We start from the raw sequence: 12,984 nt of genomic DNA on the forward strand, positions 1-12,984 counted from the left end.
CACCTCGGTAGGAAACTCTTGCTACACACAGTGTCACAGGTAACAAGGAGACTGGCCTGCTGGGTAATAAGGAGATCTCTCCATGCTCTGGGACCTGGTGCATTTTGCAGGAAGTGACCTGGCTGTCTGCTTGTTGCTCATGCAGCATGTGAGCTGTTGCTAGGAAGAGTTTGAGCACCTAGAGGGGATTCTAATGACTTCTTCCAAGCCAGTGTGGATCCCTGCAGGAGCAGGAATGAAGAAGAACAGCTGGTGTCCAGTTTTTAATGCAAAAGCACCATGGACAGCTCTGTCAATGCACCTCAATTTTGAGTTGCAGCATTCCTTGCTATTCTACCTTGGGCCTTTCAAGGAGTGAAGGCTAATTTCATAACACACACATACCTACTGAAGTGAGGCATGGTTGGACAAGAGCAGCTAGGGACGTGACAACTGAATCTTTTGCTACTGACAAGATTTGGGTGGGTGCAGTCTTGGTCCGTGAAATAATACAAAGAATTATGACTCTGATGATGGTAAAATTAATGGAAAGGAACAGGTTTTAATATGTAAAAGCGGCAAAGAGTCCTGTGGCACCTTCTAGACTAACAGGCGTACTGGAGCATAGGCTTTTGTGGATGAATACCCACTTCGTCAGACCCACAAAAGCTTATGCTCCAATACGTCTGTTAGTCTAGAAGGTGCCACAGGACTCTTTGCCGCTTTTACAGATCCAGACTAACACGGATACTCCTCTGATATTTTAATATGGCAATTTACCATGCTGCCCACATCAGCCTGCATAAGCGCTCATCTTGTGGAGTGGGACGGTGTCATGGACTGCCTTATATTCTCCCTCCTCCTCCCCTCTCCAAAGAATGGTGGGTAGATGGCACAACTATGAAAGAGTTACCTTATAAAGCCAGCAGCCGTCATGCGTACTACCCTCATGCACTGCACAAAGTCTAGATCGACTTCCTTGTTCTCTTCAGAATGAGGAGGCAGAGAGACTGTGTGATCTAGTTTAGTGTTTCTCCATGGCCGGTCTGTGGACCAGCACCAGTCCTTGAGATCTCCCAGACACAGTTTAGGAAGGCAGCAAGCCAGTCCCTGGTATCAAAAAGGATGAGAAACACTGGTCTAGTGGACTGAGCCTGCGCGGACTTTGGGTCCTATTCCTGGTTCTGAAAGGGAGTGTGGTTTAGCAGGCTGAGCATGGGACTGGGAGACAGGACTGTCATGGGCTTTGTTCCTGGCTCTGCCACTGGCTTGCTGTTGTGACCTTGGACAAGTCCCTTCTACTCTCTCTGCCTCAGTTTCACAACCTGTAACATGCAGATGATATTTCCTTTCTTTTAAGGGGGCTATACGTGTGAGCATCAGAGAGGTGAAACATGCTATGTAAATGCTAATCATTATTATTATTATTGTTAGCATGGCTTGAAAAATCCCCTCACCTAGGGTGAATAGGAAGCTTCTCCAGGTGAATGCCTTCAACTTATACAGAATCTAAACTTTCATTAAAAAACAAATTTTTTAGCTCATATGGTTGTGAGGAAAATCTTCAAGTCACCTAGGTATAATTGATGCAACTACATCTGCCTGAGCCTGCAGACTGATGGCTCCATTGCTTCTGCCAGTGCTCACAGTGAAAACTGACCAGAGCCTTATTGGGTCTGACAGCAGTTATTCAGATTTTTACAGACAGCAGTGAAACTGATCGAAATGAGGGTTGTTTCACTCTGCTATTGCTTGGGGAAGCTCTGAGCAGCAGCAGAGGCAAGTGTAGGAGCTAGTCACTGAGGAGGAGGATCAAAAATGGAGGTGGGCAAATGGAGACCTACACTTGCAGCAGCCAGGAAGTTTCTGAGTGGGAGGGGCAGGGGGAAATAGGTAGAGAGAGCTCTTTCTCCCTTCCATCAGCTGAGGGACTTAAAATGTATCAGACACCTACTAGCTGATATAAAAGATGGAGCCTGTGAGCCCTTGATAATCTTTATCAATGATCTGCCAGAAAATATAAAATCATTGCTCATAAAGTTTGCAGATGACACAAAAATTGGTGGAGTAGTAAAGGATAAGGACAGGTCAGTTACAGAGCACTCTGGATCACTTGTTGTTCAAGTGAGTCCAATTTACCATGAGTTTTAATATAGTCAAATGTATTTCTAGGAACCAGGACTGTAAATCATAGTTGTAAGAAGGGTAACTATAAGTTGGAAAACAGAGCCTGGAAAGGATTTTGGGGTGATGGTGGATAGTCAAGTGATCATGAGCTTCCAGTGTGGTGCTGTGGCACAGCAAATGCAATCTTTGGATGTATTATGCAAAAGAATAGTGGTAGAAATATGGAGGTGTTATTACCTCTGTATGTGGCATTGGAATGACCAATACTGGAGTACTGTGTCCAGTTCTGGTGTCCACACTTTAACAATGATGCTGACAAACTAGAAAGGGTTCAGAAAAGAATGATTGGAGATCTGGAAAACCTGCCTTACAGAGAGTGAGAGTAAAGAAGCTCCCCTCTAATTAGCTTTAACTTAAAGAGAAAGCTAAGAGGTTACTTGATCATGGTCTACAAGTACCTACTTGGGGAAAAGACTGCTTATAGCAGAAGGCTCTTTAATCTAACAGACAAAGGTATAATTACATCCAATGGCTGGAAGCTGAGGCTAGGCAAATTCAGACTAGAAATAAGGTGCACATTTTTAACAGTGTGGTAAACTGTTCCCATGGTGAATTACCCTACGGATGAGGTAGATTCTCCATCTTTTGAAATCTCTAAATCATGACTGAATCTCTTTCTAAACCATCTGCTCTAGTTTGACCACAAGTTATGAATCTGATGCAGCAGGAATCACTTGGTGAAGTTACATGACCTGTGTTATGCAGGAGGTCAGACTCTAGAAGAACATAATGGTCCCTTGTGGCCTTAAAATCTATGACAAGCAGAATCCAGGGACAGCTCCATGGTAGAGGTTCCAGCACCTCCCATTTCCCAGCAGCTGGAATGGGGTTGATTTTTACTGGACAGTGAGCTGTCCACATCTTCCCATCGATCTTTAGCTTAGCATGTTTAGTCCTCTGACTCCTAAGGCTTGGAATGTTACCAGACACCTCAGTGTGAGGGAGTGGGTGGGGGAGAGAGGGAGAGATGGGAAAACAAATTAGAGAGAAATTGAAGGGGAGGATATAGAGAAGAAAATATAGGGAAAGGAAGAGAGAGGAGGAAAAGAGGAAATAGACACCAAAAACAATACAGGAAAAGATGCCTCGTGATTTATTATAGGAAAGAAAGAAGATGGGGGAAGTGGAATTAAAGCCAGGAAGATTACATAAGTTACACTTTTTAAAGGATATTAAATAGAAAGTTCATTGGTGACACCTTACATTTCAGTGCAGCATCCACTAAAAAGTACACATAGTTAATTTGTTTAACTCACAAGGGGTGTGGTTTGGGGGTGTTACAACACAGGGACTCTGCCCTGTCTGGTAAGATTAGTCCTTGGGCTAGTATGTTTTGGGTACGTGTTTCAAGCCCTGATCATTGCACTCCCTGTGTCAGGGGTCAAGAGCACCAAGAGGTCTGTCTATTATGATGCTGTCATTGGGCAGATCTCGCTTGTTCCTGTTAAACTTGTGGAATTGAATGCTTGATTACCAGAGTAGCTGTTGATGTTGTTCTAACTCCCCTCCACTCTCTTAAAAGCTTGAAATGAACCCAACCTTAGCACCTGACCCAGGGGAGCTGGCTGTGCTCACTGCTGTCCTGGACCACAACATTGCCAGAGCCTGGGCAGAGAGACTGTACCCAGAATGGGCCAGCAGAGGGATGTGGGGGTGGGGGGGAGAAGATTTAGATCATTTCTGAAAGCACATGAAACATGAGCAGCCCCACCTTGTCCTTGGCAGGAACTTTCATGTGTGTCTAAATACTGTGCTGCCCCTTTAAATTGCTTTTTGTAGATGAAATGATGGTTCTCTCATTGACAAGTAAAAGCCGCAAACTGCCCATTTCCATCTGGAACTGTGGTCCATGCAGCGGCTGACTAGACCAAGTAGGGGCCTTGCAAGAGCAGGAGAAGGTGTCTCTGCAGAGCTGGTATCAGTGATGTGGTAACTCAATGCCCCCTACCATGTCTGCTGGTGATAAGGACGGGGCGGGGGGAGGGGGAGCAGGAGCTGTTATTGAGCAGGAGCCTGGCTGGCTGGCTGAGAGACTCAGCGGCCCAGGCAGAGCACAGGGCCTGGCACCATCTCAGCTCAGTGGGTTATTTTTTTTTCCAAGACAGCTGATTCAATCTATTTTTAATGAGCTCCCCTAGATTGCGCAGTGGGGAGGCAGAAAGTGGCGCAGGAAGCAACGGACTCTGAGCTGGGGCAAGCAGAGGGGCAGCACACACAGAGTTCAGCTCCTTTGAGCCTGGCTCCTCTCCCTGGGGAGAACTTCCTTGGACTGTGGCCCTGAAACAACAAGAAAGGGGTTCCTCTTAAATGCAGCTGGCCTTGAGAATGGAGTCGAGCACAGAAGAGGAGAGCTGGCTGGAGGATCAGTGGGAGAAATGGTAGGGAACTGTGGGAAGGGAGGGCTGGGAAGCAGTCAAGCACCTCTGGGTGCATCCCCTCCTTCTGCATGTGATGCTTGCAGAGCAGGAGTGAACTTGGTAGATACTTGGCCCATAGTTTATTTGCTGCATATGGGGCTGCATGGTAGCTGGGTACAGAGGAGACCAGAGCAGCCAAGACTGCTGGGTCCTCCCCATCAGAGCAGTCATGGGCTCACACGCAGGGAGCCCCTCAGTGCCTGAGGCAGGAGCAGCTGCTGGAAATGTGTTTATTTTAGCAGCAGGTGGAGTGGGTGAGAGCAGGGGAACCTCCTTAGGAAAGAGGAGTGTTAATGCAGGTGATTCATGGAGAGGGAGGGCTGACAGGGATTGGAGATCTTGGTGCCCCCAGGTGATTCTTCCAAGCTCTGGCCTGACATATCTGATTCCCGTGGCTGGCTATAAACCTGTGGGCTCCGCAGTGCTTACAGCAGCAAGCAGCCCTCGGATAAAGTTCTAGCCTGCATGGCTGCGCCTTGTCCCAGAGAGAGAGCTGAGCACTATCTGCTCTCCAGCCATCCCACTGGGAGAGCCTGGAGCTGCCACCCCAAGAGGTCAGTTCTGCAGCATTTGGAGTGCGGGCAGCCATAGCTTTTTGAGAGGCCTTTCTGAGAAGTCATGGATCTTGTAAGGGCCCCGTTTTGCTCAGCTACAAGGGGGCTTCTCTCTGTCTGCCTGTGTCCCAGGGCCCTGACTCTCAGCAGTGCATGAGAGAATGAGCATTAGTGGCAGAACCTGTCTGACCCTGTGTAACTGGAGAGGGAATCGATTCATGCTTTGATGGTTCGTTGCTAGACCTTCTCTCTCCACTTCCTACAGAAAAGCAGTCTGAGGGGGAAGCAGCTGGGGAACATGGGGTCTGGTTTCCCCCTCACTTGGCACCTTGTGTCAAAGTGTGTGTCAGTGTGTGTCAAACTCCCCCAAATCAGAATGCCAGCATTTCATGCTCATTTTGTCCCAGTGTAATAAGTGACACCAGGTGGCTGTAAGGCAGAGGAGGCTCAGGCCTGTGAAGAGAAAGCCGAGAGGGGGTGTTTGTTGAGAGCAGCTGAGGAAGCAGTGCAAATGCCGACCCCTGCAATAAAGATCAGCCGAAGGGAGCACTCTGCTGCAGGCTCTCTTTCCCCCAGGTCCTGTCTGCTCTGTGCAGATAGTAAAAGTCCCAGAGGTTTGCCCCAATGCCCTTGCCCAAAATGGCCTCTTCCCCACTGCTGGACGCTGTCAGGAGGCTGCATGCGAGAGGGACCCTCGAAGGGGAGCTAGATCCTTAGAAATATCTAGGAGACGAGATTACCCTCCCTACCCGTTTTCTTCTCTGTCTCTCTAGGAGCGGACAGGTTGACATGCTCTTCTCTAGACGTAATGTCATCTATTCCCTTGAGGCTCTTACAAGCAGGAGGGAAGGATGTTTCTTGCTGCTGCCTTGGTGTCTCAGGAGGATTCAGCAAGGACATGATTAGGGGGTAGGGTGGGGCGGGTTCCTGCTTTCTGGCACAATAACTCTGCTGTCTTGGCATCCAGGACCGATGGGGATCTAAACAAACCTGAAGAGTGAGATAGGCCAAGGGTCTTTGAAAGGTCATTCTGAGAAGCAGTGGATTATGTAAATTATTCCACCTGCCCTTCCTCACTTGTATCACCTGGAGCCCTGACCCATTCCCCTTCCTGCTCTTCCAGATCCCAGTGTGACCTTACCTCTGTTCCTCTATTGGGGCCTTCTCTTCTCCATGGACCATGTTAGCCATTGCGGTTTTCTGGACAAAATCTCTGCTCCAGCTAGATTCGGACACTGGTGATGAAAATGCTCTTCTGTATGAGTAGAGAAAATAGCCTGCAACCTTGTCTACACACACAACTTGCACTAGTTTAACTAAACTGGCTTAAAAACTGATTTAAATTTAAACAGGTGCAAACCCCTGTGTAGCCACTTTGATTTCAGTTTAAGAGTAGCGTATTTTGGTTTACCATAATCTGTTTTTAAACATATTATTCTGAACAAAAAGAAGCCACTTGTAAACTGAAATAACAGGCTCTACAACAAAGTTCCACTAAATCAGTTTAAAACCACATCTCTAGTTAAAATGGTGCAAATTTGTATGTAGACGAGACTAGAGACTGTTCAGTTTACAGACATGCTAAATGAGAGATGTATGAGGGAGGTATATAAAATAACTAATGTTTGGACAAGGGAAATTGGGTGCTCCTATTCACATGCTCTCCGAATACAAGAACCAGGGGGCGTGCAGTGAAACTGCTAAAAGGAAATGCATTTGTAAACAAGGCACAATTAGCCTGTGGAAATCACTACCACAAAGTACCACTGAAAGCCAAGAGCTTAGATGGATTCAAAAAAGAATTGAGTATTTTTATGGATAATGATAGACAGTAAATGTAAAAAAGGAAAATATATACATCTCCTGTGTTTTAGAGCATAAACCAGCCACTAACTGCCAGGGGTTGTTTCACATAATGTGTTGATTCACATAATTGTCCACTCTGGGGATTTCTTGTACCTTCCTCTGAGGCATCTGCCATTGACTCCTGTCAGAGTAGGTTACCTGATTAGATGGATCCTAGTCCATCTCAGTTGGGCTGACACTTCCTGTGTTGCTAATATAGGATCTTGTTCCTAAAAGGTTAATTCTCTGGTTCCACTCAGCTATGCGTTGTTGGTGGGAATAGGGGCAGGAGAATGCAGATTCTTCCTGCCCCCTCTACTTCCTTCCCCAGCCCTTTCCTACTTTGGGACCCCTTGTATTTTCCTTTGTGTGCAGTAGCTGGTATTCTTTGAGCCCAGGCCAAGCAGCAATAGGTACAGTAGCATTCTTCTCCCTGGAAGCCACAAGGCCCTGCCTGGAGAGCATCAGACCCCAGCACAGCACTATCCAGACCAGTACACGTGCTGATCTTCCCAGAAGGGGTTTGTCCACTGTCTCCCCACCAACACACTTTGAGAGACAGCTTTCTGGGCCTTGTTGATGAAGAGCAATGCTGAAGACACCTCGACAGCAGGCATCCAGCAGGGTCACCACAGACTGTATCCAAACCTGGCACTGTGGGAGGAGCAGAGCTGGTGGGGAGCTCTACCCCTATTCAAGAGGTAGATCTCACATGTCTTCCCAATATAGACCGGAGAAACTACCCCCAATCCCTCTTTTCTAGCCCAGGTACAATACTCCCTGCTGGTATGCACCCCATTTAACAATGCATCTTGTAAGTTTCACGCTCCTTCCCACCTTTCCTGATGGGCCCAGTGCTGGGAGCCTGATGCTGCCCAGACAGCTCTGTGGGCATTTCCTAGCAGTAACTGCATGGTCTTTGCCTCCACCAGGCTCACCCATGACATCAGCCTTGAGGAGTTTGAGGATGAAGACCTCTCTGAAATCACCGATGAGTGTGGAATCAGCCTGCACTGTAAGGACAGCCTGGCCTCCCGGGTAAGGATGCCAATAGCCCTTGGGGATGTGGTGGAGTGGGGAGCCAGGGACCTGGGCAGGAGGGACAAAGTTGTCTGATTTAATTCAGAATATACTGATGTGGCTCGTGGAAATTGCAGGTCCCACCTTGTGGCCTGGCTGCTTGGATCAATATGGAGCCTGGCAGCTGGGCTCTGCAGTATCCATCAGCTGCATCTGTATGAATGATAAGGCAGCATCAGGCCATGCTGTCAAATTCTGTGGACCACACTGTGATCAGCATGGACCCTTTTAACCCCAGCCCAATGGAAGTCTCTCCCCATCTGACCCTGGCACAGAACCTATTAACTTCCCACCTTCCGTCTTGATGGCCTTCTTGTCCCTTTTGATGCCAGTGCAAAACTCCATTATCCCTACCCGCACCCTGACGAGCTATCTCCCCATCTGACCCTGGCACAGATTCTATTACTCCCAGCCCAAGGGAGAGCTCTTTCAGTCTGACCCCATTGCAGGCCCTGGTACCTAAGGAACTGCGTGTGAAACCATCTCAGGTAAATCTGTAAGTTTCCTGCTGATGTCCTTATGATTCCAAGGCACCAAGTTCTGGCAGTTCCTGTCAGCAACACCATGACTGGGCCACCATTAGAGTGGTTCTCTCTCACTGTGGGAGGGGGCTGAAGTGAAAGGTGAAAGCCCTTTGAGCAATTGGAAGCAGGCCAGGGGATTTGCTATGTCTGTGCCTTTTCTCTGTTTTATTCATGGAGCAAGATACTAATGAGCTAGCCTTCCGCAGCTAGAATAAATCCCTCAGAGAATAAGCGAAAGACATGCCCCTGTCCCCAGGGAGCTCCATGCTGATCCAGGCAGGAGCTCAGGGAAGGAGCATTTCTGGAGAAGATCTTAGGGGGATTTGAATGAGGAGAGAGAATTGGACAGACAATGGAAGATAGGACATGCCATACCAGCTGAGACCAGTGGTTCTTGTAGTACAGTATCCTGTCTCTGATAATGGCTAGTACCAGACATTTCAGAGGAAGGTGCAAGAAACCTTGAAATGGACAATCAAAGAGGCCCCTGTTCCTGGGGGAAGCTTCTTCTCTACCCCATCAGTTAGTGGCTGGTTCGACTGAAGCAGGAGGATTTATATTCCTTGTATGTTTCTAACCTTAGCTAATGTAACTCTGGGTGTTCCCATTATCCATTTAAATGCTGAATCCTTTTTGAATCTGATGAAGTTCCAAGCATAAAGGGCACACCGCAAGTGAAGAAGCAAATCCAAGACAGCGAAAGGGCTAGGGTGAGTGTAGGGTAGTGGCAGAAATGTAGGTTCTGGGTGAAGGGTGATGTTCTGTAAGGCATTGTAGGTGGGTGAGAAGCTGGAATCTGATGGGATAGGGAGCAGTTGGAATGTTTTTGCCCAGCCTGATTTCCAGTTTCATAGTGGGCTGTCATACCTCCTTGAGGAGGTGTGGGCACACAGACAGTCAGCTCTGGATCTCTGTTTGTCTGGCAATACAGCAAACTTATCAAATCTGAGGGCAAAGTTGCCTGAGGATCAGCCAAGTTTTTCTGTGGGCCAGTGGAAGCAATAGCAGAAGGTATATCAACCCCCTCCTTGACTAAGGGTCATTCCTGCCATTAAGATCCCAGTGGCTCCTGGATACCCAGGCAGCAGCTGTGGCTAAGAGCACTCTTTCTTGGGCATACTCTGTATAAAGAGTGCACAGATCTTTTGCCCGTGGCATCCTGAGGTGATACTGCTGCAGTGCACTGCGCATGGGCTGCCCCTTGGGAGCATGTGGGACCTGGTGTTGCTGGTGACAGATAAAACGGTAAGGCAAGACTTGGGAATTTCCCCCTTTGTTTGTATGTTAGAACTAAAAATTTTATCAGCTCCCTAGCACCAGCAGGCTAGGTGCTCTATAAATGTTGCGTTAACCCTCTTCTTGCTGCTGGAATCTAGTGATGTGCCAGCTGTGGCGATAATGAGTTTAACTTCAGCAAGGAGTTTTAAGTTGCAACATTCAGTGCTGCATGTCCTGTTGACTTGCACAGATTCTCTCTCTCAAGTGCAGGTGAATGAAGGGAAAGAGGACGCAGATTGGAAATGTGTGATAAAAGGGACGCTGACTACAGTGAAGAGACAGGTGAAATAAAAATGGTTGCTCTGAAACCTGTGGATGTGTAACATGTAAATCCCTCACCAGCCTTAAACATTCTGGGGAATACTGAGGAGACCTGAAAAAGGTTCAAACTGCCATTTGAACTGTCTGTGAGCCACAGAGGCTAATAAAATGGAGGATGAGTGAAAAATTGCATGGGTTGAGCAGTAGCAGAAACATGGGATGTTTACGATGTCTTCCATATTAAAGAAGAAAGCTTTGAAGAAGTAATATACAGGTGTGAGAATCGTTGTGTCTTTAGAAAAAAATGTTCCATATGAAAAATGAATTTTCTGGATAAGGAGCCACAAAGAAGGGGAAATGTTAAGAATTCATCCCAGACTTAAAATTAAAAAGCCAATTTTGTGAATTTAGATTATCAGGACTCCTGCATTACGGACTGAAGGGTTTTGGGGTCCAACAGTAAAGAGGTATGTGAAAGGAACAGAAGGACATAGACCTGATACTTGGAAAGGCAGGGATCAAGACTTTCTAAAGTACCCAAAGTTTTTGGGTGGCCAACCTGAGACACCTTAATGAGGCCTGTTTTACAGAGGATGGGTGTCTTCTGAAAATCAAGCCACTTCAAGGTATTTCAAATTGGGAACCCAAAAATGCAGGGCACTTTAGAGAATCTTGACACTAATGCAGTTCTTGGCTATTGTGCATCTGCCATGCAGTGAAATAACTAGAAATGTAAAGACAGGCCAGCAAGGCTCAGTGCACCTGGTAGGTAGGTAGACAGGTAGGTAGGAAGGAAAAGCTTTCAAAAATAAAAGGGTAAGAGGAAACCAAACAAGGAAGGATGTAAGCAATGTAGCAGCTGAAGTTAGCATAGAGAGGATATCCAGTATTGAGAAAATATCCAGGATATTAAAAGGGGTGCAGATAGTGACACCTGTGAGTAAGAAGAAAAGGAGTACTTGTGGCACCTTAGAGACTAACCAATTTATTTGAGCATAAGCTTTTGTGAGCTACAGCACATCCGATGAAGTGAGCTGTAGCTCACGAAAGCTTATGCTCAAATAAATTGGTTAGTCTCTAAAGTGCCACAAGTACTCCTTTTCTTTTTGCGAATACAGACTAACATGGCTGCTACTCTGAAACCTGTGAGTAAGGGTGCCCAACATTTGCCATTATAAGACCCTATTTGCAGTCGGTTATAACTTTGCTAAACTTTAACCATCTGGGCTAAAATTTGTCATGTTGGATATCAGTCTCAGGTTGAAATTTTCCAAAAAATGTCAGCAAAGACAGTTCACTGGTTTCTTGGAACAAGATTAGGGAAAAATACATTGTTTTGCCCATTTATAAAAAAATTCTTACAACCATTTTGTTGAGGAGATGTAGTGCCTCTATACTTTGATCCAGAGATCTGAAATTTGGCATCAGGAATGTGGCTTTTGTTGTCGCCATGAAGATCCACCCAAATTTGGCCAAGTTGTAAGCCTCTGGAAATCAGTTAGCACAAACTCAATAGAGACATGCTAGAGTTTGGCAGCTAAATTCTCTGGAGATTCTGTGCATCCTGAGAATGATCCAGCCCCTCAATGCTCATATGTGCCAACTGTCTCATGCATGTTCCAGCCCAGGACTACAGGGGCTGAGCAGCACTTTCCCTGCAGCCAGGGGCCGTGGTGTCTCAGGACTTGAGAAGTGAGAGCAGAGAGACACTTTTCTGTGCTCTCAGTGCTTCCTTCACTGGTACCAAGGCAGCATGGATGATGATGAGGAAAGAGCCTGATGTGAATGCAGAAGAATGAGATGCTGGAGGTGGGGAGGGAGGCAGGAGTATAAACTGGGACGTAGAGCAAAGAGAGGGTCCAAGGGAGAGACTAGGGACAAGGGGCCGAGATGGTGTGGAGGCACTGGGACACTGACTTGGGATCCTGTGCACTGAAGGAGGCAGGGGACCTGTGGAAATAAATAGTATATGATCATGTAATTAAAGTCTGTGTCATAAGACATATGCACCAGGGGGCCAAATTAAGGTTGCACTGACAATTCCTAACTTCTGAGTGCTGTGCTTGACTTTGCAGCCATAACATTTTCTCAGTGTAGTGTTTTGTATGTCATGTAATGTATACACACATGTAAAATCTGTAATAACCACTTTGCAAAAACATGCAGGTTAAAAGTGGAGTTTGAGGATTCCTCTAGGGCAGTGTTTTTCAACCAACAGCCCAATCAGCACAGAGCTGCGGCCCATGTGACATCCTCAGGGCCATACAGATAGTATTGGATGCTGCCCACAATGGTAAATAGGTGGAGAATGAGAATGAGTTATTCATAAATACAACTAAGAAGGGAACCTTGCACACGGAAGAATGGCTACTAAAAATATGCACAAATGGCCTACTTGGAATGTATAAAATCACCCCAGGAGCATAAGTGAAAGCAATGATAGAAATGGCAATAGAGAGGTTTAAAGGAAGTGTACAGCTTGAAAAGTCAAAGGTGACATAGAGCTGTCAGCTCCAGTTCCAGTCCTGGGGGAGTTCAGAGGCAAGGCAGTAAAACAAGAGTTTGTAGTAGCTCGTTGAAGAAAGCAACCAGGTGTTTATTTCTGCACATGAGATGCTTGGCTTGACCAAGAGTGTATGCCACAGGGAATCAGAGTAACAGATATTAATCTTGAACCATATGTGAAAGCACTAGCTGCATCAAATGAAGATGTGATCCCAGATGTGATCCTGGTGACATAGATAGTTACAGGCGGTCAGGAGTCTGTTTTACATGCCAGCAGATGAGTTCCTACAGAAACCAGAGAAAAAGTTGCAAAACATGACAGACGGCATCATTCATAGAGCAGGAGAATCAACA

At 46.6% G+C, this 12,984-nt stretch overlaps 1 protein-coding gene across 4 annotated transcripts in view; it reads left to right on the forward strand.

The window, feature by feature from the left end:
• MAPK8IP1 (mitogen-activated protein kinase 8 interacting protein 1) overlaps window positions 1–12,984 on the forward strand; it is a 47,424-nt gene that overhangs the window by 5,571 nt on the left and 28,869 nt on the right. For 2 of the 4 annotated variants that reach the window (XM_037900132.2, XM_043549978.1), the window contains one exon: window positions 7,915–8,020. The exons of 1 other annotated variant lie outside the window; for it this stretch is intronic. In XM_037900132.2, coding sequence (XP_037756060.1) covers window positions 7,915–8,020 — 106 coding nt within the window. Of the gene's footprint in view, window positions 1–7,914; window positions 8,021–10,074; window positions 10,147–12,984 lie in introns of all 4 variants that reach the window. One more of the 4 variants, XM_037900131.2, reaches the window with a different exon arrangement.

The sequence above is a fragment of the Chelonia mydas genome, chromosome 6 (assembly GCF_015237465.2).
Source record: "Chelonia mydas isolate rCheMyd1 chromosome 6, rCheMyd1.pri.v2, whole genome shotgun sequence".
Lineage (NCBI taxonomy): Eukaryota > Metazoa > Chordata > Testudines > Cheloniidae > Chelonia > Chelonia mydas.